This window comes from Somniosus microcephalus, chromosome 13, assembly GCF_052327205.1.
Source record: "Somniosus microcephalus isolate GS21.2 chromosome 13, FLI_Smic_1.0, whole genome shotgun sequence".
Taxonomy (NCBI): Eukaryota; Metazoa; Chordata; class Chondrichthyes; order Squaliformes; family Somniosidae; genus Somniosus; species Somniosus microcephalus.
Window position 1 is genome coordinate 163,133,065 of NC_140999.1, and position 22,389 is coordinate 163,155,453.

The 22,389-nt window shown below is 44.1% G+C and overlaps 1 protein-coding gene across 2 annotated transcripts in view; it reads left to right on the forward strand.

Annotated features, from left to right (window-relative positions):
• rgs19 (regulator of G protein signaling 19) overlaps positions 1–22,389 on the forward strand; it is a 180,043-nt gene that overhangs the window by 150,731 nt on the left and 6,923 nt on the right. For both annotated transcript variants that reach the window (XM_086005499.1, XM_086005500.1), the window contains exon 4: positions 2,731–2,965. In XM_086005499.1, coding sequence (XP_085861625.1) covers positions 2,731–2,965 — 235 coding nt within the window. The remainder of the gene's footprint in view (positions 1–2,730; positions 2,966–22,389) is intronic.

Here is a 22,389-nt window from a genome sequence, read left to right on the forward strand (position 1 = left end):
AGCTGCTGGAACTTGGGACGGCCTCCCCCGGTGACAGTCCGGCTCTTCAGATTCTGGGCCAGCTTGGCCTGCAAGAGAAAGGACGGCCTCTAAGTACAGTGTGGTGCCCTGTTGTTGTGTGCACTGCCTCCCATGGTCGAATAGCTTGGCCAGTGTGGTGCCCTGTTGTTGTGTGCACTGCCTCCCATGGTCGAATAGCTTGGCCAGTGTGTAAAGTGCAGAAAGTGCAATTGATGTTCATGCCAGTGCCATAGCTGCTGGATGAGGGCTGGCCATTAGGCCTTTGAGGTCCCTTTGCCCATAACGTGAGGTGCACATGCAAGGATGAGGAGGACACTGGAAAGGGTACTCACCCTGACAATCCGAGTGAGGTCGTTAAACTTTTTCCGGCATTGGACAACAGTCCAGGGGACATCGCAGGTGGCTGTGACCCTCTGGGCGATATCCCTCCAGGCTCTCCTGTACACCCTGTTGGGAGGCTTCTTGCCACTGTCCAGGAACAAGATATGGCTTCTCTTCTCCAAAGCCCTAACCAGCACCTTTAAATCATGGCCAGAGAAGCGCTGCGCTCGCTCACGGGCCCTCTGCATCCTTCCTGGCGCTATTTCTCTCCAGCAGCAGTGTTTAGGCCTAGCTGGAGGGCTGCAGTATCCAGGGCGTGGCAGCAGATCAAGTCGACCCTTCCCCCTTTAAGAGCTGGCCGGCGCCAGGGTGTCTGCTGTCAATCAAAACATGACCGCACCTGCGCTGCGCCCGGCCTCGGCGGTATCAGTCTGCACCGCCGGCTTAGCGCCTAAGGATAGCCGTGCATCGCCAGTTTTAGCGCTCGAGCAAACTCCTTGGCCAAAGCTACTGAATTTCGGCGAACTGCCCTCCACTTTCCGGCGGGCGCAAACTTTAGCGGCCGCCCGACTTTACCGCCCCAAAAGTGGCTATACTGAATTTCTAGGCCAAGAATCCATAAAATGGTAGTGCACACGATTGAAGTTCTGCTGTACTATGTGACAACAAAACATTTGAATATTGGTATTATAAAATGCTGGAAAATATCCAAAGTTTAACAAAAACAAGCTACTGCCAGCAATAACAAATTCCAGACTCAACTCTCAAGTAAAAATAATTTACTTAAAACAAGGATGTTCTGTGCATTGTATAACATAGCAGATAGGCACAAATGGATCACTAAGAGTGCTTTCACATTGCACCACTCTAAAGTTAATAAATAGTGTAAATGCAACCTGAATCAGAGCTCGATTTGACACTAGAACAAAAGAAAATTAAACTCCTTGGAGGAGGTAGTCATGCTCTGCTTACCTTCGGTATCCGTTTGGGCTTTAACACCCAATTCACATTGTACCATGAATTCAGCTTTTCATTGTATTTACCAGCTCCCAAACAACTGGTGACCACCAGCTCATTAATAATACATCCCTGGCCGTCCATTATTCCATATAAAAAAGTGATATAGCCAAACATCAATTCAACAGTCATCCCTTTGATTACCTTACATTGCATAAATACATGAATCATATTAAGACTGATATATTCTTAGGTTATTTCCCATTTACTTTGTTGTTCTTCACAGCTATATAACTATATAATCACTGGAACATTGTTAACTGACCTTTACATTCTTTGCTTATGAGTCAGTGTGACTAGTTGGTTTGCGTTAGAACTGCCTTAATGTAATTCTGTGGTAATAACAAACCACTTGAAACATTTAAGAAATGTGTAAATAATCATTTTTTTATTTCTAAAATATAATTGTTGCCTAATATTTTGGAAAGCACAATGAAAAATATGGAGGTAAGCATTTCTCTGGTAACCATGTGTAGTGACATCATAAGTACATTTGTGGTGATTCCCCTCCAGGAGTGCTAGTATAATTGTAAGCTTGTTCTCTTAGAACATATTATCAGTGGAAGTTTCAGAAATGTTATTACGATGTTGTTATACAAAGCGACCAGGTGAATTCTCATTCTAAAGAGTGGCATTATTCTTACATAATGGACCAAAATTTCCTGGATCACACTTATGCAGAAATTGTGCTGAAATTTACACCGAGAATGCCAACAGAAACCTACGGCCAAATTTCCTGTGGAGCTCATTTGCCTACGCCAGAACGTAAAAGCCGTGACCGATAGCACTTGGGTTACCTATAGTGCAGGTCTCAGTAAGAAATATTAAAAAGATGCAAAGAAATTCGCCATCAAACTCCAGAAATCTCAGTTACACCAATATCAGGTGACTTGGGGCCATGCTGCACCTAGATCTGTGGGCACAAGTCTACAGCAGCGCATTATTCACTTTTTAATCCAGGAAACTTACTTGGTCGTTTGCATTGGCGTGGAGCTATATAAGTAGTCTGTAGAGCATTTTGAGGGATGTATCTCGAAAATGGTGCAAACAATTGAAGAGATTCACACATAGCAATATTTTGGTGTACGACCAGCAAAGATCAGTTACAAATAAATATCCTTGGAAAAAAAGCAGTGCAATGCCACACTTAAGCTAAATCTTTCCAGGAAATTCCAGGCCAATGTGTATTTTATATGATAGCATAATGCATTAAGTCATAAATGGCAAAAATATGCTAGTTCTTAATAAACACAAAGATGTGGATCTCTGCTGTTGTGGGTTAATCTGAAACTAGTCCGACAAGGCAGTTTTTAAATTCAACCTTTGTCGTGTTTGCACTCACATTGTTTTCACTAATTATGCTATACACAGTGAAAAACCAACAGCAGAAGAAGTGCGCTCATGGGCTCAATCCTTTGACAAGCTAATGAAAACTCCTGCAGGCAGAAATATCTTCAGAGAATTCTTACGAACTGAATACAGTGAAGAAAATATGCTCTTTTGGCTAGCATGTGAGGATCTCAAAAATGAAGCAAGCAGAAGTGTTATGGAGGACAAAGCACGAATGATATATGAAGACTTTATTTCAATACTTTCTCCTAAAGAGGTAAATTTTATATATCTTTAAGTTCTATTTTGATATGTTATTAGTATAGTGGTGTCAAATGAACTAGTGGTGTATCTTGGATTGAAACTCTCCAGGGCACTGGAACACCAAAATAATAACAGTGGACTGACGGAGGATGAATAATAAATTACGAGTGCTGCTAATTGTTTTTAGTCAAATTAACCTAGAAATTACTGTTGCTGTTATTAGTGGATGAGTGGTTAGCACATTCGTATGCTATTTTAGGAAAGACATGAAACCATTTAAAATAACTAAGTTATTGCCTGTGCTAAAATAACAGACAAAGGAATGTCATATGAATGCACTAATGGTTTGTCCGTTGAAATGGCAAAGATCATTTCTAGGCTTATCTTCTTTCTCCCTCTTTAATTTTTATTTTCTTTCCTCTTCATTGCCTTTTTTTGCTAACTTCTTTTCTTTCCAGTTTATTTTTCTATTTTTGGGCCTCTTCCACTCCTTATCCTAGCAGACTTGAGTCTTAGTTTTACCTTAGATGGCTGCAGGTGGAAACATGAGTAACAATGTTCGATGCTAATGCTTCTGTTTCTGTCTGTGTGGCTATTTTCACAATGGGTGCTGGGTATTCCAACTAGACAATAATGGGTTTGCACTGCTGGTTTGACAATTGCTCCTGGTTGGAATACTTTTGTAAACTCTTCAAGGGTAAGTGGACATTCTTTTGAGTTTCAGTTTTAAAAAATTGCAAAAACTGCAGTAGTAGGACAGCTATTTTGATGGACTTTTTGATAATAATAAAGCTTAAATTTTGCTTCAGCACGTACAGATAACAGCCTCTTTCTTGCCTGTTGTTTGTAATAATTAGTAGGTAGTTATGGCAGGACAGTTGACGATGTCATCATGCAGCCCCTTTGGGCATACCATATCTCTAGTTTCCTTGTGATTGTTTTGGTAAAATGTGGCGAATACAAGATGTAATTAACTTCTGGTTTTCAGTGCTAACGATGGGTGCAAACACTAGTGTTTGCCCTTATACAAAATGTACTTGGGGCCAAAATTCTCGGTGGTCTACCTGCCTCCTACCATAACTTTGGCAGGAGGCTGGCAGAAGCCCCCCCCCAAAATTAGACCCAGTTGGGCCAAGTCCCATGCTGTTTTCAAAATTTACCACTTCCCTTGTAAGGGGCGTAACCTCCTCCTGTCCTGTTACATGGCAAATGTTACCAGGAGTGGAGCCAGGGGAAGGGATCCCTACACTGGGAGTTACATACAAAAATGAGGAGCAGGAAAAGACTGGCTGCTCCATCAAGCCTGCCCACACCCATGAAGTCCCTTCCTAACCCCCTGTATGTATGTAATCTCCTGGGAGAGACAAAAAAAACCCAGAAGAACCCAGGGCCCGTAAGGGGGAAAAAATCTGGAAAATTCTTATTCGACCTCCTCAGGGGATCAAAACCATTCCAGGAGACCATGAGTCCCTTCCTCTCTCTCTCTTCCCCTTCCTGCTCCCATTTTCTCTTTCTGTTCTCACTCTCTTCTCTCCCCTCCCCCTCTTCCTTTTTCCCTTCCCACTTCTCTCGCCCTGCCTTGGTCCAATTATCATCCTGTTCACTAACCCTACTTGAGCTGAGCACTGCACTTGGTCTTGAATCCCCATGTGCAAACGCATTGGAAATTGACTAGTGAATCAATAGATTTTTACAAATTACCAGCTTAAGAATTACATAATTATCACCCTAAATACACTCAGAGTTACCAAGAACATTAGAGTTTGGGAATTTCCCCAGTCTTCCAGCATTGTTTAGGGCATAAATGAGGTAAATACATTGTATGATATTCTCCCCCCACCCCCCATTTACATTGGGTTATAATATGCCCATACACAACTGGGTAGGCGTATAAGCCCAGCCCCAGAAGTACTGGAATTTCCAAAAGGGCCAGAAAGAGGCGGAACTCTGCCAGATTCGGATTCCAACCTAAAAACTGCCCCACCTCGCAATAGACACTGTGGAGGAAAAATACCCTACTTATTCCCTGGATGTTTGTAACCTATGTAATTTTCTTGAGCTGATGTGCGTGGGATGCAAAACAACTATTTTATCATCAACACATTTTCTATCTATGTCATGATGTAATTTTGGTACGTCACACTGGTCATTGTCAAACTCATAACCGCGCAGCAATGACATGGGGCAGGATTTTCATTGGGCCGTGGAGGTGGGATTGGAGGCGTGTGGGGGGTTAAAATCCCGAAATCGGGGGGGCACGAACCCATCCCGGCCCCAACCCACCTCCATGCCAGTTTCAAAGGAGGCGGGTACCCGACCCACACTGGGACCCACCTCCCCGAGGCGGGAAGGGGATTAGTGCCAATTAACTGCCTGTTAACAGGCAGTTTTTAGCCTAATCCCTATTTTCATTCTTGAAGTGTGGGATTCCCGATGGCTCCAAACCACGCCAAGTTAGCGAGGCGGGCCGTCGGGCTGAAGGGCTTGGAGGGTTCGATATGTCCGGTGTTCAGGTGAGTGATGGGTGCATGAGTGCAGAGGTAAGTGTGTTTAAAGTAGTTTTACTTACCTTTACAGCCTTCCTTCCTTCAGGTCTCGGGAGTCCCTCATCTCACCGGCACAGAAAGCAGAATGGCCGCGATCTGTCAAAAATTGCGGCATTCAGCTTTCTGTTCCGGAGAGATCTCTAAATCATCCTGAGAGGAAGGAATTAACTTGGAGTATAGATTGTCAGTGTTTGACAGCTTCAAACAGCTGTCGAACGCTGATATTTCATCTGTCAAAAGGTCCTGACAGATGAAATATCAATCTCTGATGTCACCTGTTGCCGGGTGGCCTTTAATTGGCCTGCTGAGCCCGCTCAGCGGGCTCAATAAGGTCAATCAAGTCAAAATCGCGTGGGTTGGCTACAACTCGATGGAGGCGGGACTACAACCCCAAAAGTTGTAGTCCCGCCTCCTACCCGCCTCCTCAATGAAAATCCAGCCTATGGTATTTCAACAGGGCGCAATTAAGATCAGGAGAGAACTTCTGACCAGTGTAGTTTACATATGAACACTTAATGCACTCATACACCATTCCTATGTGTGTTATTTTTATTATTGCATTAAGCATTTGTACATGAATTTCAGCAATCGGAAGATGTCCCCTTGATCTAAAAAAAAGGGGGAAAATAAATGAAAACAAAAGAAGGATTGATACCCTTCCCTACACCAGCTTCTTTTAGAGTCATTTTTTACAGTGCAGCAAGTGAAGAACCCCAGCAACAGCAGACTGTGGTGATTATTCCTTGTTTAGTAAAAGTATTGTGATTGGTTGTTTGTTAACTGCCTTGGGATATATGTTGTAATCTCATTGGTAGTTGATGATCACATGATGTGTTGTGGCCACCTTAAATTCAGTTCTTTTCCAGCTTTGGTTGGGACTGGATGTGGGAAGATGTGCTGCAGATTTTAAAGTTAATAAAGCCTAGCTTTGGAAGGCCAATCTATTCTTTATTTCAATTTATTAACTTTATGTTAGAATGGAGCGATATCTTCAACCAGAACAATTCAAGGCTGACCCCAATTCTGTTGGAGTGGATGATAAATGGAAACATTGGTATTGTACATTTTAAAAAATTTTGGGCGTGTTGGATCAAGAGTCTCTAAATAAGCTGAATATGCTGATCAACTACATTGCTCCGGATGTATATAAATATATTTTGGACTGTAAAACTTATGAAGTGGCTATTTCCACATTGGAAAAGATTTTTGTTAAACCAAAGAATGAGGTATTTGCACGTCACCTTCTATCTGCCCGTAGGCAGCAGGTGGGAGAATCTTTGGATACTTATTTACAAGCACTTCAGTGCCTTAGTGTTAACTGTAATTATAAGGCCGTGACGGCTGAAGAATATAAGGAAGAATCGGTACGGGATGCTTTTATTAATGGATTACTGTCTAGATCAATTCATCAGCGGTTGTTAGAAAATAAGACTTTGGATCTTAAAAGTGCTTTTGAGCAAGCTTCTACATTGGATGTGGCTCAGAGAAGTTCGGATTCTTATGCTCTTTTTAATCGGCCTGCGACTATGGTTTTGGCAGTTTCGGATGAAAAGGAATTATGTGGACTTAATGGGAGTGGTTTACTAGATTCTGAAACAGTTTCTACTTCGGCGGCTGTTGCCTCTAGGATTCAGAAGTGTTATTTTTGTGGGAATATCCGGCACCCTCGTCTGAAGTGTCCTGCTCGGGAGGCTGTGTGTAGTAAATGCGGCAAGAGAGATCATTATGCACGTGTGTGCAAATCATCAGGTTCAATTACCTCCTCCTCTCCTGGTGTGGGAGGGCCCTTCTCCACTACCTCCTCTGTGACTATTCAGCCTTTAGATAGGGCGTTTATTGCATCAATTTCTGCTGCATTTGCTCATGGCCTAAACAAAGCTATAGTTACGGCTCAAGTTAATGGGTTGGAAGTGAAGGCCCTTATAGATACGGGCAGTACTGAGAGTTTTATAAGTCTTCAGTTTGCGAAGGAGAAGCATTTGAAAATTTCGCCTGTTACGTGTCAGATGTGTATGGCTCAGACGACCCTTACTTCACAAATAGCTGGTTGTTGCTTTGTGAAAATGATTCTTCTAGGTAATACGTATACTGATATACGCCTATCTGTTTTGCCTAATCTCTGTGCGGATATTTTGATTGGACATGATGTGCTTCAGTTACACGAGTCTCTTAGTCTTTCATTTGGAGGGACTAAGCCACCTTTATCTATTTGTGGATTAACCTCTTTATCTATTTCTCCATTATCACTTTTTTCCAATTTGATATCAGATTGTAAGCCAATTGCTACCAAGTCAAGAAGATATAGTAGTCAGGATAGAGAATTTATTAATTCTGAAGTTCAACGTCTCTTATTGGAAGGAATCATTGAACCTAGTTGTTCGCCTTGGCGAGCACAGGTAGTTGTCACGACTAACGAGAGACACAAGAAACGAATGGTGATAGACTATTCCCAAACTATTAATAGGTATACTCAATTAGATGCGTACCCTTTGCCTAAGATTGATGAGCTTATCAACAAAGTATCTCAGTATAAGGTTTTTAGCACTATTGATTTAAAGAGTGCTTATCATCAGATTCCTATTGTTAAGAAGGATCAACCATATACGGCCTTTGAGGCTGGTGGAAAGCTGTATCAGTTTTGCCGAATACCATTTGGTGTTACTAATGGTGTTGCTTGTTTTCAACGGGCAATGGATGCTTTTATAAGTGATAACTCCCTCTCTGACACCTTTTCATACTTAGATGACATCACAGTGTGTGGTAAATCAAGGGTGGAGCATGATTCTAATTTAAAAAGATTCCTTCAAGCTGCGGAAAAAGTTGGTTTAACTTTTAACAAAGAGAAATGTATCTTTTCGACTACTGAGGTAAATCTATTGGGGTATATTATCTCGGGAAACAAGATTAAACCAGATCCAGAACGTCTGCGACCATTGATTTACCTTGTCCTACTAATTCTAAGGCTTTGCAACGAGTTGTTGGACTGTTTTCTTATTATTCTAATCGGATTGCAAATTTTTCACGGAAGATCCGGCCTCTTATTCGGGTTACGACATATCCTCTATCATGGGAGGCCAGGACATGTTTTGAGAATTTTAAAAAGGATATTTTAGGAGCAGTTGTGCATTCTATTGATGAGCAGGTTCCCTTTGTGATCGAGACGGATGCTTCGGATTTTGCAATTGGGGCTACTCTGAACCAAAATGGAAGACCTGTGGCCTTTTTCTCACGTACTTTGAACAATAGTGAAAAAAGACATTCTTCAATAGAGAAAGAGGCATATGCAATAGTAGAAGCATTGCGTAAATGGAGACATTATTTATCGGGGCGACATTTCACGTTGGTAACTGATCAAAAATCTGTGTCCTTTATGTTTGATGTTAAACATTTTGGAAAGATCAAAAATGATAAAATAATGAGATGGAGGATTGAGTTGGCATGTTACCATTTTGACATAGTTTATCGTCCGGGGAAGGATAATGTTGCTGCTGATGCACTGTCGAGGGCTTATTGTTCTGTGATTCACGGAGATACGCTTATTAATCTTCACAATGCCTTATGTCATCCTGGGGTTACGAGGATGATACACTTTGTACGCAGTAAGAACTTGCCTTTTTCAGTTGAAGACGTCAAGCGGATGACTTCATCATGTTCTATCTGTGCTCGGTGTAAACCGAATTTCTTTAAGCCTCAACGAGCTCATCTTATAAAGGCTACTTCTCCTTTTGAACGTTTGAGCGTCGATTTTAAGGGGCCTCTTCCTTCAACTACTCAAAACCGATATATATTTACTGTTGTGGATGAGTTTTCAAGGTTCCCTTTTGCTTTTCCTTGTGCAGATGTATCAGCTGCTAGTTATTAAATGTCTGACTCAACTTTTTGTCATCTTTGGGATGCCTGCGTATATCCATTCGGATCAGGGAAGTTCTTTTATGTCTTCCCAGTTGAAGGAATACCTTCAGAGTCGGGGAATTTCTACTAGTAGAACTACCCCGTATAATCCCCAGGGTAATGGACAGTGCGAACGATACAATGGGGTGATCTGGAAGGCAGTTATGTTGGCTTTGACATCCCGGAACCTTAAGAATACACAGTGGGAAATGGTACTGCCTGATGCCCTGCATTCCATTAGATCATTGCTTTCAACGGCTACTAATGTGACCCCCCATGAAAGGCTCTTTAACTATCCGCGGAGATCTACTACGGGATATTCGGTACCTTCATGGCTTACTATGCAGGGACCTGTGCTGCTTCGACGCCATGTTAGATTGTCAAAATATGATCCTTTGGTGGAGGAGGTGGAGCTGTTGGAGGCAAATTCCCAATATGCTCATATTCGATTCCAAGATGGGAAAGAAAGTACTGTTTCAATTAAAGACTTGGCTCCTTGTGGGGGCCAGCCCTCTTCTGAGGATATTAACAATAGTCATGATTCAGATAATGTGGATGCTGTTACAGATACTACGAATATTTCCAATCCGATTGCAGATAATTATACTTCTATTAGTCAGCCCTTGATAGATGTTTATGACCGTCCCAGTTTACCTTCTGATGGGATTTCTAATCCGGAAACCGTGGAAAATCGGGATATGGATAGCCTTCCTGCTGAAGATACTTCTGTGCCTTCTGGTGTGGGAGGGCAAGGAATTTCACCAAGGTTAAGAAGGTTGACACGAACAAGATATCCGGTCGACCGATTGAAAATGGACTTTTAAATTGATAGTAATGTTTTAAAATTGTTGAAATATTATAGTATATTGTTTTAGTTGAGAGATACTTAATACTTATGTGCAATGTACTATTTGTTGTTGTTCACTTAGTATTGTGTCATGTGAACAGTTTTATTCTTGTTGTGCATAGTTTTAGTTGTAAATAATTAATTATAAATTGTAAAGGTTATTTAGGTTGGAGTATATTTTAAAAGGAGGGGTGAATGTGGTGATTATTCCTTGTTTAGTAAAAGTATTGTGATTGGTTGTTTGTTAACTGCCTTGGGATATATGTTGTAATATCATTGGTAGTTGATGATCACATGATGTGTTGTGGCCACCTTAAATTCAGTTCTTTTCCAGCTTTGGTTGGGACTGGATGTGGGAAGATGTGCTGCAGATTTTAAAGTTAATAAAGCCTAGCTTTGGAAGGCCAATCTATTCTTTATTTCACAGACATTGTTGACTGTGGCCATTACTACAACCACAGCCATGACCACAGCTATAACCGCAACAGCCAAACTACCTGCGAAGGATAAAAATAAGTACATTTTCTTATATCTTAACGTTTCAGTTCTTAAAAGTCAACTGCTTCAAATTTTTACCTTTTCACACTCATAGTCCACAAAATAAACTGCCTGTAACGTTCCATATAACTTTTTAGATTTTCAAATTTGTAAAGTTCCAATTATCTCAATGCCTTTTCATTTTATATTCCACAGAACCATCTGCACATGGTTGTGATGGTCAACAAACCCCCAGGGAATCTGGGTTGCCAGTTTGTCTACAACATTGCAACTAAGTCAGTTGTTGTTATGAATTATAGGGGGCAAAATTCGATATCCCCCAAAAATGGGCGTGGGGATTGCGATGCGCGATTAAACTGCGCCCATTGCTTCCGATGGCAGGCAGCACACCAACTTTGTGCTGCCTGCTAATTTGAATGATTTCTACACACAGCCAGCGCTAACCGCACTGTTGAGGGGCTGCATGCCTCAGCATGGGGCCCAAGATTGTGCGAGGCTAGCACCACTTAAAGCTAGCCTGCACTACTTAAAGTCAGCCTGCACCTCTTAAAGAGGAGGTGCATTCTAGCTGCAGCAGGTGCTGGAACTGTTTGTCGAAGAGTCTGAGCAGGAAGAAGAGTGAATTATGGTGCAACAGAGGGGAGAGAGCATGCCCCAATGTTCTCTGACACTGCACTGGAGGCCTTGGTGGAGGAGGTGGAGAGAAGGAGAGAAGTTTGTTATCCACAGGAGGCCAGGAGGCCCACCAGACAAACGCTGTGAAGGCAGTGGGAGCAGAATGCCAGGAGTCCCCGAGGACCTGGATGCAGTGCCGCAAGAAGTTCAATGCCCTTACACAAGTGGTCAAGGTCAATGAATTCATCTTCAAATGCCATATCCCACCACCTACTCACATACTGCTCAATGCAGCACACCCCCATCACTCATCTATCTCCATCAATCTCTATCAATCATGACTCATACCTCTCATTCATAGCTTCACTTCACTCTTCACACATTTAGCACTGCTGCAAGCCTCACATCCACATCTCACAGCTTTCACACACTGCCTGCTATTTAAGCATGACAGGCACATCACCCAAACAGATTGCACCACACTCACTGACACACATCCCTCTCTCTTGCAGGACCAGTTGGCACAAAACTGGAGACAGCAGGAACTAACAGGCAGGAGACAGGCACAGCTGCATGTCCTTACCCTGATAGAGGAGACGGTGGTCGCCATCATTGGAACGGCCATCGCTAAGGCCATGGCCAGCGGGAGGCTAAAATCATTGAAGATGACGGTATCCTTATACCTAATCCTCCTTCTCACATTCCACTTCCCCCCTCATCCCACAATCTCTTCTGATTTACAAGCTGCAGCTGGTGTAAGAATGCACCTCTTGCTTTTCCCCCTCCCCTCACCACAAACCTACCCTTGTGCCTTTCTCCTTTCAGATACCCAAAAACTGCAACCTGGCCAGGCAGTGGTGGTAGAGCAACAGGTGGAAGAGCAGGAAGACCGTGATGAAGAAGAAACAACATCACTCGATTTCACACTCGCAGCTACTAGCTCAGATACTGACACAGCGTGTAATTTAGAGGATAGCTTAGAGGCAGGATCAGCACGTGGTGAGACATTGGACAAGAGTGGCCTTTAGCCAGGGCAAGGGGCAAGGGTAGTTAAGGTGCCTGCTCACTGGAGGGTGAGGTCACACATGAGTTCTGCTCCAGAGGACTCCGATGAGCACTTCGATGGGGCGGGCTACAGAAGGCGGCTGATGGGTATCACAATGAAATGCTTGGTACATTCGCATGCCCTGCCAGAATTCCTGCGTGCAATGTCAAGGAGCATGGAGGAATCCAGCACCAACTTGGCATAGTGCTTTCCACAGAGCTTGAAGCTCATCCTTTCCGGCATGAAAGTGGTGGCCAACTCCATTAGCACACTTGTGGACCCAACCATGATGCAGTGTCTGATGGCCAATGTCTCAACTTCCATTGCAGCACAAGCAGAAACGTGTGGGTGCTGCATTAAATATTCAGACTTCTGTCCTGCAAGATCAGCTTGCTGACATGCAAACTCAGACTGCTCTCATGGATACCAGTGTTCAAAGGGGCTTGCAGGGTGTCACAGCAGTCCAGCAGTCTGTCCTCCAACAGATTACTAGAATTGCTGATGCGCCGCCCCGGGGGAGTAGCAATGGCTCTGGGGCGCACGAACCTGCTGTCCTCTCTCAGGATGACAGCATTCATCCTCCCACCCCTGCCACTCTGCCAGTGCCCTTGCTGTTGCCTATCAGCCAGCCAGCCCAGATTGTTGCTGTCTATGAAGAGATGGTGCAGTCCAAAGCCAGGCCTTCTAAGCCCAGAGCTGCTCAAGGTGTCCTCCCACGCCATCTGCAGTCTCCCCCACTGAAAGTCAGCAGTATGCCACCAGCTCTGCTGCAACCACTGGGGTAGCACTGCGTAGGAGCACTAGGACCTAATCGGAGGCTCCAGCGGCGACGGGACATAAAGCAGAGAGTGGAGGAACAGCGCGACCTAATCAGAGGCAGCAGTGGGACGTAAAGCAGAGAGCGGAGGAATAGCACGAACTAATCGGAGGCAGCCGTGGGACGTAAAGCAGAGAGCAGAGGAACAGCGCAACCTAATCAGAGGCTCCAGTGGTGGCGGGACATAAAGCCGAGAGCGGAGGAACAGCATGACCTAATCGGAGGCGGCGGCGGCAGCCGAACCTTCCCCATTTCCAAAAATACCAAGGTGTAATGTCACAGGACAGCAGGTAAGTGATTGGTTGGTGAGTATTAAGGTTTTTTTCCTCTCTAATCTAAGACAGTGGTTTATACTAGGAGCGGAAACTAAACATACTGTATTAAATTTATAGCCTAACTAGTTAAACTAATAGAGGTATGGCAGGGCAGCTCAGTCCCGTGATTTGCACATCCTGTGCCATGTGGGAAATTCTGGATGCTTCTTTCTTTTTTTTTCTTTTCTTGCGGCCTGGACAACCATGTGTGTAGGAAGGGTCGCCAGCTACAGCAACTCGAGCTCCGGGTTTTGGAGCTTGAGCAGCAGCTGGAGTCACTACAGTGCATCCGCGAGGCTGAGAAATACTTGGAAAGCACGTTTCTAGAAGTGGTCACCCCGCAGCCTTAGAATGTGCAGGCAGAGAGGGAATGGGTGACCACCAGACAGAGAAGAAGGACCAAGCAGGTAGGGCAGGAATCCCCAGAGTGCATCTCGCTCGCTAACCGGTTCACAGTTCTGGAAACTGGTGAGGACGATGGTTCCTCTGGGGAGAGCAGCCAGAGCTAAGGCCATGGCACCATGAGTGGCTCAGCTGCACAGGGAGGGAGGACGAAGAGTGGAAGAGCAATAGTGATAGGGGATTCATTAGTTAGGGGAACAGATAGGCATTTCTGTGGATGCAGGCGTGACTCCAGGATGGTATGTTGCCTCCCTGGTGCCAAGGTCAAGAATGTCACTGTGTGGCTGCAGGACATTCTGAGGGGGGAGGGTGAACAGCCAGCCAGAGATCGTTGTCCATATCGGTACCAACGACATAGGCAGAAAGAGGGATGAGGTCCTGCAGGCAGACTAAAGGGAGCTAGGAAAGAGATTAAAAAGCAGGACCTCAAAAGTAGTAATCTCCGGATTACTCCTGGTACCATGTGCTAGTGAATACAGGAATAGGAGGATAGAACAGATGATGCATGACTGGAGAGATGGTGCAGGAGGGAGGGCTTTAGATTCCTGAGGCATTGAGACCATTTCTGGGGAAGGTGGGACCTGTACAAGCCGGATGGGTTACACCTCAATGGAGCCGGGACCAATATTCTCGTGGGGAGTTTTGCTAGTGCTGTTGGGGAGGGTTTAAACTAGCTTGGCAGGGGGATGGGCACCAGCATATAGGAGTAGAAAGGAGGAATAAGGTGCATAAAAGAGTGAGTGTGTTGGATAATACTAGGGAAGAAAGTAGTACTAGAGGCGGAAGTAGTACCATATTAGATAGGTGCAGACTAAGAAAGACTTTGAAAAATTCATAAATGGGTTTAGAATGCATGTAGGTAAACGCACAAAGTGTGGTGCATAAGTTTGGTGAGCTACAAGCACAATTAGCCGTCTGGCAATATGATGTGGCAATAACGCAAACGTGGCTTAAAAGCGGTGAGGACTGGGCACTTAATATTCAAGGGTACAAGGTGTTCAGAAAAGATAGGGAAGGAAAAAAGAGGTGGGGTGGAAGTGCTGATTAAGGAAGACATTGGACATTGTAGTGTTGGAAAGGGAGGATGTTCTTGAGGGGACAAGGACAGAATCCATTTGGTTAGAGTTGAGGAGCAAAAAGGGCATGATCACGCTGTTGGGGGTATGCTATAGGCCTCCAAATAGTGAGAGGGAGGTAGAGGAGCAAATCTGCTGGGAAATCACAGATATATGAAAGAGCTATAAAGTGGTGATATTGGGGGACTTTAATTACCCAAATATCGATTGGGATAATGTTAGGGTAAAGGGAAAGGAGGGGGAGGAATTTCTGAAATGTGTTCAGGAAAATTTCCTTGACCAGTATGTTCTTGGCATAACTAGGAAGGAGGCATTGCTGGATCTGGTGCTGGGGAATGAGGTGGGCCAGGTTGACCAAATGGCTGTGGGAGAACACTTGGGTACGAGTGATCATCATATCATAAGATTTAGATTAGCAATGGAGAGAAGCAAGGAACAATCTAGAGTGGAACTTCTAAACTTGAATAGGGCTAACGTCAATGGGATGTGAAAGGATCTAGCCAAGGTAAAATGGAACCAAAGACTGACAGGAAAAACTGTAACGGAACAATGGGTGATCTTTAAGGAGGAGATGTTGCAAGTACAGACTAGGTACATTCCAACAAGAGGGAAGGGTAAGGGAACCAAAGCAAGGGCCCCTTGGGTGACGAGGCAGGTAGAGAAGATGATGAAACAGAAAAAGAGGGTGTATGATGCATGTCAGGTGAATTCTTCAAGGGAGAACCAGACCAAATACAATAAGTTGAGAGGGGAAGTGAAGATGAAAATAAGATTGGCAAAGAGAGAATATGATAGTAGAATGGAGGTCAACATAAAAGGGAACCCAAAAGTCTTCTGTCGGCATGTAAACACTAAGCAGGTAGTAAGAAGCAGGGTGGGGCCTATTAGGGACAAAGAAGGCGATATATGCTTAGAGGTGCAGGGCAAGGCTAGAATACTCAATGTACTTTGTATCGGTGTTTACTAAGGAGGTGGATGCTGACAAAATATCGGTCGAAGTGGAAAAGGTAGAAGCAATGGAAGGGGTGAAAATTGATAGACAGGATGTACTAGAAAGGCTGAGTATGCTTAGAGTGGATAAGTCGCTTGGTTCAGATGGCTTGCATCCTAGGTTGCTAAGGAAATTGGGGGAGGAGATAGCGGAAGCGCTTGCCGTAATTTTCCAATATTTCCTAGATGAGGGGGAGGTGACTGAGGATTGGAAAGTGGCAAATGTGACCCAATTGTTCAAGAAAGGGTGTAAGGACAATCCTAGTAACTACAGGCCGGTCAGTTTAACATCAGTGGTGGGTAAAGTTTTAGAAACAATAATCAAGGAAAAAATTAATGGGCACTTGGAGAGGTTTAAGCTAATTAAGGAGAGCCAACACAGATTTGTAAAAGGCAGATCGTGTTTGACTAATCTAATTGAATTTTTTGATGAAGTAACAGGGACGACTGATGAAGGGAATGCAATGGATGTTGTCTACATGGATTTTAGGAAGGCGTTTGACAAAGTACCACATAGAAGGCTGGTTAACAAAATTGAGGCTCATGGAATAGGTGGGATAAGGAATTGGCTTAAGGATAGAAAACAGCGAGTTCTGGTAAATGGCTGTTTTTCAGACTAGAGGATGGTGTTCCCCAAGGGTCAGTGCTGGGGCCACTGCTTTTTTTGATATATATAAATGACCTGGATATTGGAATGCAGAGTAGAATTTTTAAATTTGCCAATGACACCAAACTTGGGGGTGTGGCAAACAGTGAGGATGATACCAATCGACTGCAGCAGGACATAGAAAGGCTAGCAGAATGGGCAGACAAGTGGCAGATGGAATTTAATAGAGAGAAGTGTGAGGTGATGCATTTTGGCAGAAGGAACAGGGAGAGGCAATATACACCTAATGGCACAGTTTTAAAGAGTGTGCAGGAACAGAGGGACCTGGGAGTTAATGTGCATAGGTCCCTGAAGGTGGCAGGACATATTGAGAGAGTGGTTAGTAAAGCATATGGGATCTTGGGCTTCATAAATAGAGGTATTGAGTACAAAAGTAGAGAAGTTATGCTGAACCTTTATAAAGCGCTGGTTAGGTCACAACTGGAGTATTGCGTCCAGTTCTGGTCACCACACTTTAGGAAGGATGTGAAGGCCCTTGAGAGGGTGCAGAGGAGATTTACCAGAATGGTTCCGGGGATGGGGGATCTTAGCTACAAGGACAGGTTGGAGAAGCTGGATTTGTTTTCATTAGCGAAAAGGAGGTTGAGGGGTGATTTGATAGAGGTGTACAAGATTATGACAGGTTTGGATAGGCTAGACGGGGATAGGCTGTTCCCACTAGTTGATGGTACAAGGAATGGGAAAACAGATTTAAAGTTTTGGGCAAGAGATACAGGGGGCCATGTGAGGAAAAACTTTTTTACACAGCGAGTGGTGAGGACTTGGAATTTGCTGCCGATGGAAGTGGTGGAAGCGGAGACACTCAATGTTTTCAAGGGGGGACTGGATAGGCACTTGAGGGAAATAAACTTGCAGGGCTACGGGGATAGAGCGGGGGAATGGGACTGACTGGATTGCTCCACAGAGAGCCGGCACGGACTCGATGGGCTGAATGGCCTCCTTCTGTGCCGTTATGACTCTATGACAGGCAAAAGCCCATGGAAAACAGACACTAAGGGAATGCACAAGGGTGATTAGTTGATGTTTGTATGCAATATGATCTGGTTTGATTCATAAATCTGGTTTGGAATGTTTATTTTATGTTGGCTTTTATTTTTGCATTGTGGCCAAGCGAACGCTGTGATGGTCAGTAACAGAGGGAAGGTAAGGTGTGGGACTGTTACAACTGGTGAATGAGGAATTGGGGTTTAGTTTACTGGTATCCCAGTCAGATGAGTCGTTCATGGACAGCCCGGACAGAAAGGGGCTGTCTTGGTTGCCTCCTCCCTTCCTCTTCCTCCTGCTCCTCAGCTGGTCGCTGTAAAGTTGGTGGCAAGAGCTGTGTCCTTATGATGGTGAGGTTGTGCAGCATGCAGCAGACCACCATGCATCATGAGACGCACTCTGCCGAGTACAATAGGGCTCCTCCAGAGCAGTCCAGGCACTGGAAGCGTTGTTTCAGCATACCAATGGTGTGCTCTATCACATTTCATGTGGAGGCATGGCTTTTGTTGTATGCGTGCTGTCCGTGTGCGTGGGTTGTGCACCGGAGTCATGAGCCATGTCATCAAAGGATAGCCATCGTTACCCAGTAACCACTCTCTGATTTGTCGTGGTGGCTCAAATACAGATGGCACAGTAGACTGCCACAGAATGAAGGCTTCATGACTGCTGCAGGATACCGGGCATTGACCATATGGTCGCATGCCAGCTGGACGTTGACAGAGTGGAATGAAATGTATTCAGCTGTCTTGGAATAGAGAGCCTCAGTGACCTCCCTTATGCACAGTGGACGGCAAACTGGGAGATGTTGGAAATATCTCCTGCTCCAGCCTGGAAGGAACCCGGCAGATAAAAATTCACGTCCACAGTCAGTTAGCCTGACACCAGTTGTTGGGAAACTGCTGGAATCCATTATTAAGGAAGTGGTGACGGGGCACTTAGACAATCATAATATAATTAGGCAGAGTCAGCATGGTTTTATGAAAGGGAAATCATGTTTAACAAATATATTAGTTTTTTGAGGAAGTAACTAGCATGGTAGATAAAGAGGAACCAGTGGATGTAGTATATTTGGATTTTCAAAATGCATTCGATAAGGTGCCACATAACAGGTTGCTACGCAAGATAAGGGCTCATGGGGTTGGGGGTAATATATGAATAGAGGATTGGTTAATGGACAGAAAACAGAGAGTAGGGATAAATGGGTCATTTTCAGGTTGGTGGGCTGTACCTAGTAGGGTGCTGCAGGGTCAGTGCTTGGGCCTCAGCTATTTACAATCGATATTAATGACTTCGATGAAGGGACCGAGTGCAATGTATCCAAGTTTGCTGACAATACAAAGCTAGGTGGGAAAGTAAGCTGTGAGGAGGACACAAAGAGCCTGCAAAGTGATATAGACAGGTTAAGTGAGTGGGCTAGAAGGTGGCAGATGGAGTATAATGTGAGGAAATGTGAGGTTATTCACTTTGGTAGGAAGAATAGAGAAACAGAATATTTTTTAAATGGTGAGAAACTATTAAATGTTGGTGTTCAGAGAGATTTGGGTGTCCTCGTACCGGAAACACAGTAAGTTGGCATGCAGATACAGCAAGCAATTAGGGAGGCAAATGGCATGTTGGCCTTTATTGTAAGGGGGTTTGGAGCACAAGAGTTAAGGAAGTCTTACGACACTTGTACAGGGCTTTGGTGAGACCACACCGGAGTACTGTGCACAGTTTTGGTCTCCTTATCTGAGAAAGGACATATATGCCTTAGAGGCAGTGCAATGAAGGTTCACTAGATTGATCCCTGGGATGAGAGGGTTGACTTATGAGGAGAGTTTGAGTAGAATGAGCCTATACTCTCTGGAGTTTAGAAGAATGAGGTAATCTCATTGAAACATATAAGATTCTGAGGGGGATTGACAGGGTAGATGCTGAGAGGTTGTTTCCCCTGGCTGGAGAGTCTAGAACTAGGGGGGCATAGTCTCAGGATAAGGGGTCGGCCATTTAAGACTTAAGGAGGAATTTCTTCACTTAGAGGGTTGTGAATCTTTACCCCAAAATTCTCTACCCCAAAGGACTGTGGAAGCTAAGTTGTTGAGTATATTCAAGGCTGAGATAGATAGATTTTTGGACTCTAGGGGAATCAAGGGATATGGGGATTGGGTGGGAAAGTGGAGCCATGATCTTATTGAATGGCGGAGCAGGCTCGAAGGGCCGTATGGCCTACTCCTGCTCCTAATTCTTATGTTCTTTATGTTCTTATGATCACCTTCACAGCCACTGGCAGTGCGATCCTCGCTCTGCTCTGAGGTTGCAGTTGTGGCTGCTGCAGGTGGCAGATTTCAATGAGGACATCCTTACTGAAGCGCAGACGTCTGACACACTGTTCCTCGCTGAGGTTCAGGCGCTCCCTGAACACCCTGGGTGGATATGGCCTTCTGCTGAGAGCTCTTCTCCCTTTCCTCCTCCTCCTCCCTCTGCCAACAGCTTGTCCTACTCTGTGTCACCTCTGCTCATTCTCCTTGCCATGCTGTAGTCCAAGAGGAATGCCTAATACTGCACCCATGTCTGGGAGCAAGTCGTTTGTGCAGAATCATTGAAGTCAGGACAAAGTCCTTCAGCACGTAACTGGTACACTCTAAATCAAGTACAATACGGTTATAATATAGGTGCATTCCTTTAACACCATCATCATAGTAGCTATCCTGGAGATGGAGAAAACATGAATTCTGAAGCTTTCAAGCAGGTAAAAAGGTCTACGGTATCTATACAAGGGATTAAAATAGTGGGACAAGAAGGAAGTTAGCCAACAGATTAGGGAAGGGACCATGCAAGTCAATAAAATGTTCGATAAATCTGTGAGAACCTCCTTAAGCCAAAGCATTCTCCAATTCTTTCAGTAGGCCTTTTATATCTTCATCATCTAAACCTACAGATACAGGGGAATCCTATAGATAAAAAGGGGCACAAAGACAGTGGTGCATACACTGCGCCTGCCAAAAACACTTATGCGGTGGGGGGGGCTCTGAACCATTTTCGATTTCGGGCCTCATAATACAATTGCTGCACTTAAAAATAAATTGGGGGGGTGGGAAATCTGGAAATCCAGTGTCTTCATGAGCAAGCTCAGCCGGAAGTCAGTACTAAACAAGGGGGGGGGGGGCGGAGGAAGGAAGAAGGTGCACCAGCACAGGGCCTACCCAGTGGCAGGTAGTGGGCTGCAATTTTTGAGGGGCCAGGAGGAACATTTCTGCACCTCCTGACTCCAGAAAAATCCCCCTCAAAAACATTCCAGGCCATTTTTGGAGCGGCCAGCAGCAGTCCCTTTAAAGACCGTTGGTTAGGCCGCTCACCGCCTGGCACAAATGGTGTAATTGGAAATTGCAAATGGAGTCCTACAACAGGCATAGGACCCTGATTTACCTATGCAAGCAGCCTGTTGCAGTAGTGAGTGCTGAACGCCTATTTATAAGCCCACCTGAAAATCCCATCAGGCAGGTCTTGGGCCTCCAAGAGACAGCTGCTGTTTCCTTACCATTTGCAACTGCCGGACACCTTGTAAATGGGGCGGGTGGCAGTTGAAAATTGTCCACAAATTCTCTTGGTGTGACCGGGGTCAGCTACTCTTCCAAGCGGAACTTAAAGAATAATTCCTTCCTTTTATGACCTGGGATGTCCATTAAAAAATTGTGATTTTATTTTGTTATGGTAGCTAAAATATTTATATTTGATTCTTAAAATATAAGAATAATTCAATATACTTGGTTTCTTTTTTTAAATAAGAATTTGATACCAGAAACTCATCACCATTAGGGTTTTTTTTGTTGTGATTTTTTCCCCCAAATTTAACAGATAAACATCCCTTTCTGTGGCAAATCTGTCTTTCAGTTTGTGTAAGACTTGTCCCCTCGGCAACTATATATCAACGAGAATACGGCTGTTTTAAAGTGTCCATTTACATTTCATGTTAACAATCCTGTACACAGTCATGCAGCACTTGCATAGTAAATCAAAATTTCCACAAATGGTGGTTGTCCAACCAATGATGGCATAAAATCTGAAACTCTTTCCCAAATTCTAGTGTCAGTCCATAAAATAATCTATTTTGGCGTTGACAACAAAATTGTAGCAATGGCAGACATTTTATGGTTTTCTAATAAAGACATATGGGTGAAAAGCATCTGTTCCAGTCACGTTCCTTTAACTTTGCATTCTCTCATTTGCAAAGGAAAAGCTAGTTCATAACCAGTGTCAAAGAACCGCTGCTGGAAGAGAAACACCAATTTTGAAAATGTTAAGTTGCATCAGGAAGAGTTCAGCCACTCAGATGAACAGCTAGGCTCATCAAGATCCACAATTCTTGGCCCATGCTCACTGACTGAATCATACATCTTACTTGCCCAAGCACCAGCCCAGAGACACCCTCTCAGGAGAAAGTAGATAGTCCCATTCCTACTGGGAGAGGAGAGAAGCTGTATAACACTGGCGGCACATTATGTTACAGCTTGCCATGAACAGAGGGACAACCAGTAAACTAAGAAAAAAATATATATAAACAATGCGAATGTATATTTATACACTCAGGGATATACCTGTTTATACACTGTATGAATAGAACTGCGTTTATGTGCTAAACCATAAATGTATTTTGATGCTTTGGCAACATAAGATGTAACTTATCATGCCAATAAAGCGATTTGAATTGTGAATTGTGAATAGTGAATCAAGAGACACCCTCTCAGGAGAAAGTAGATAGTGAATCA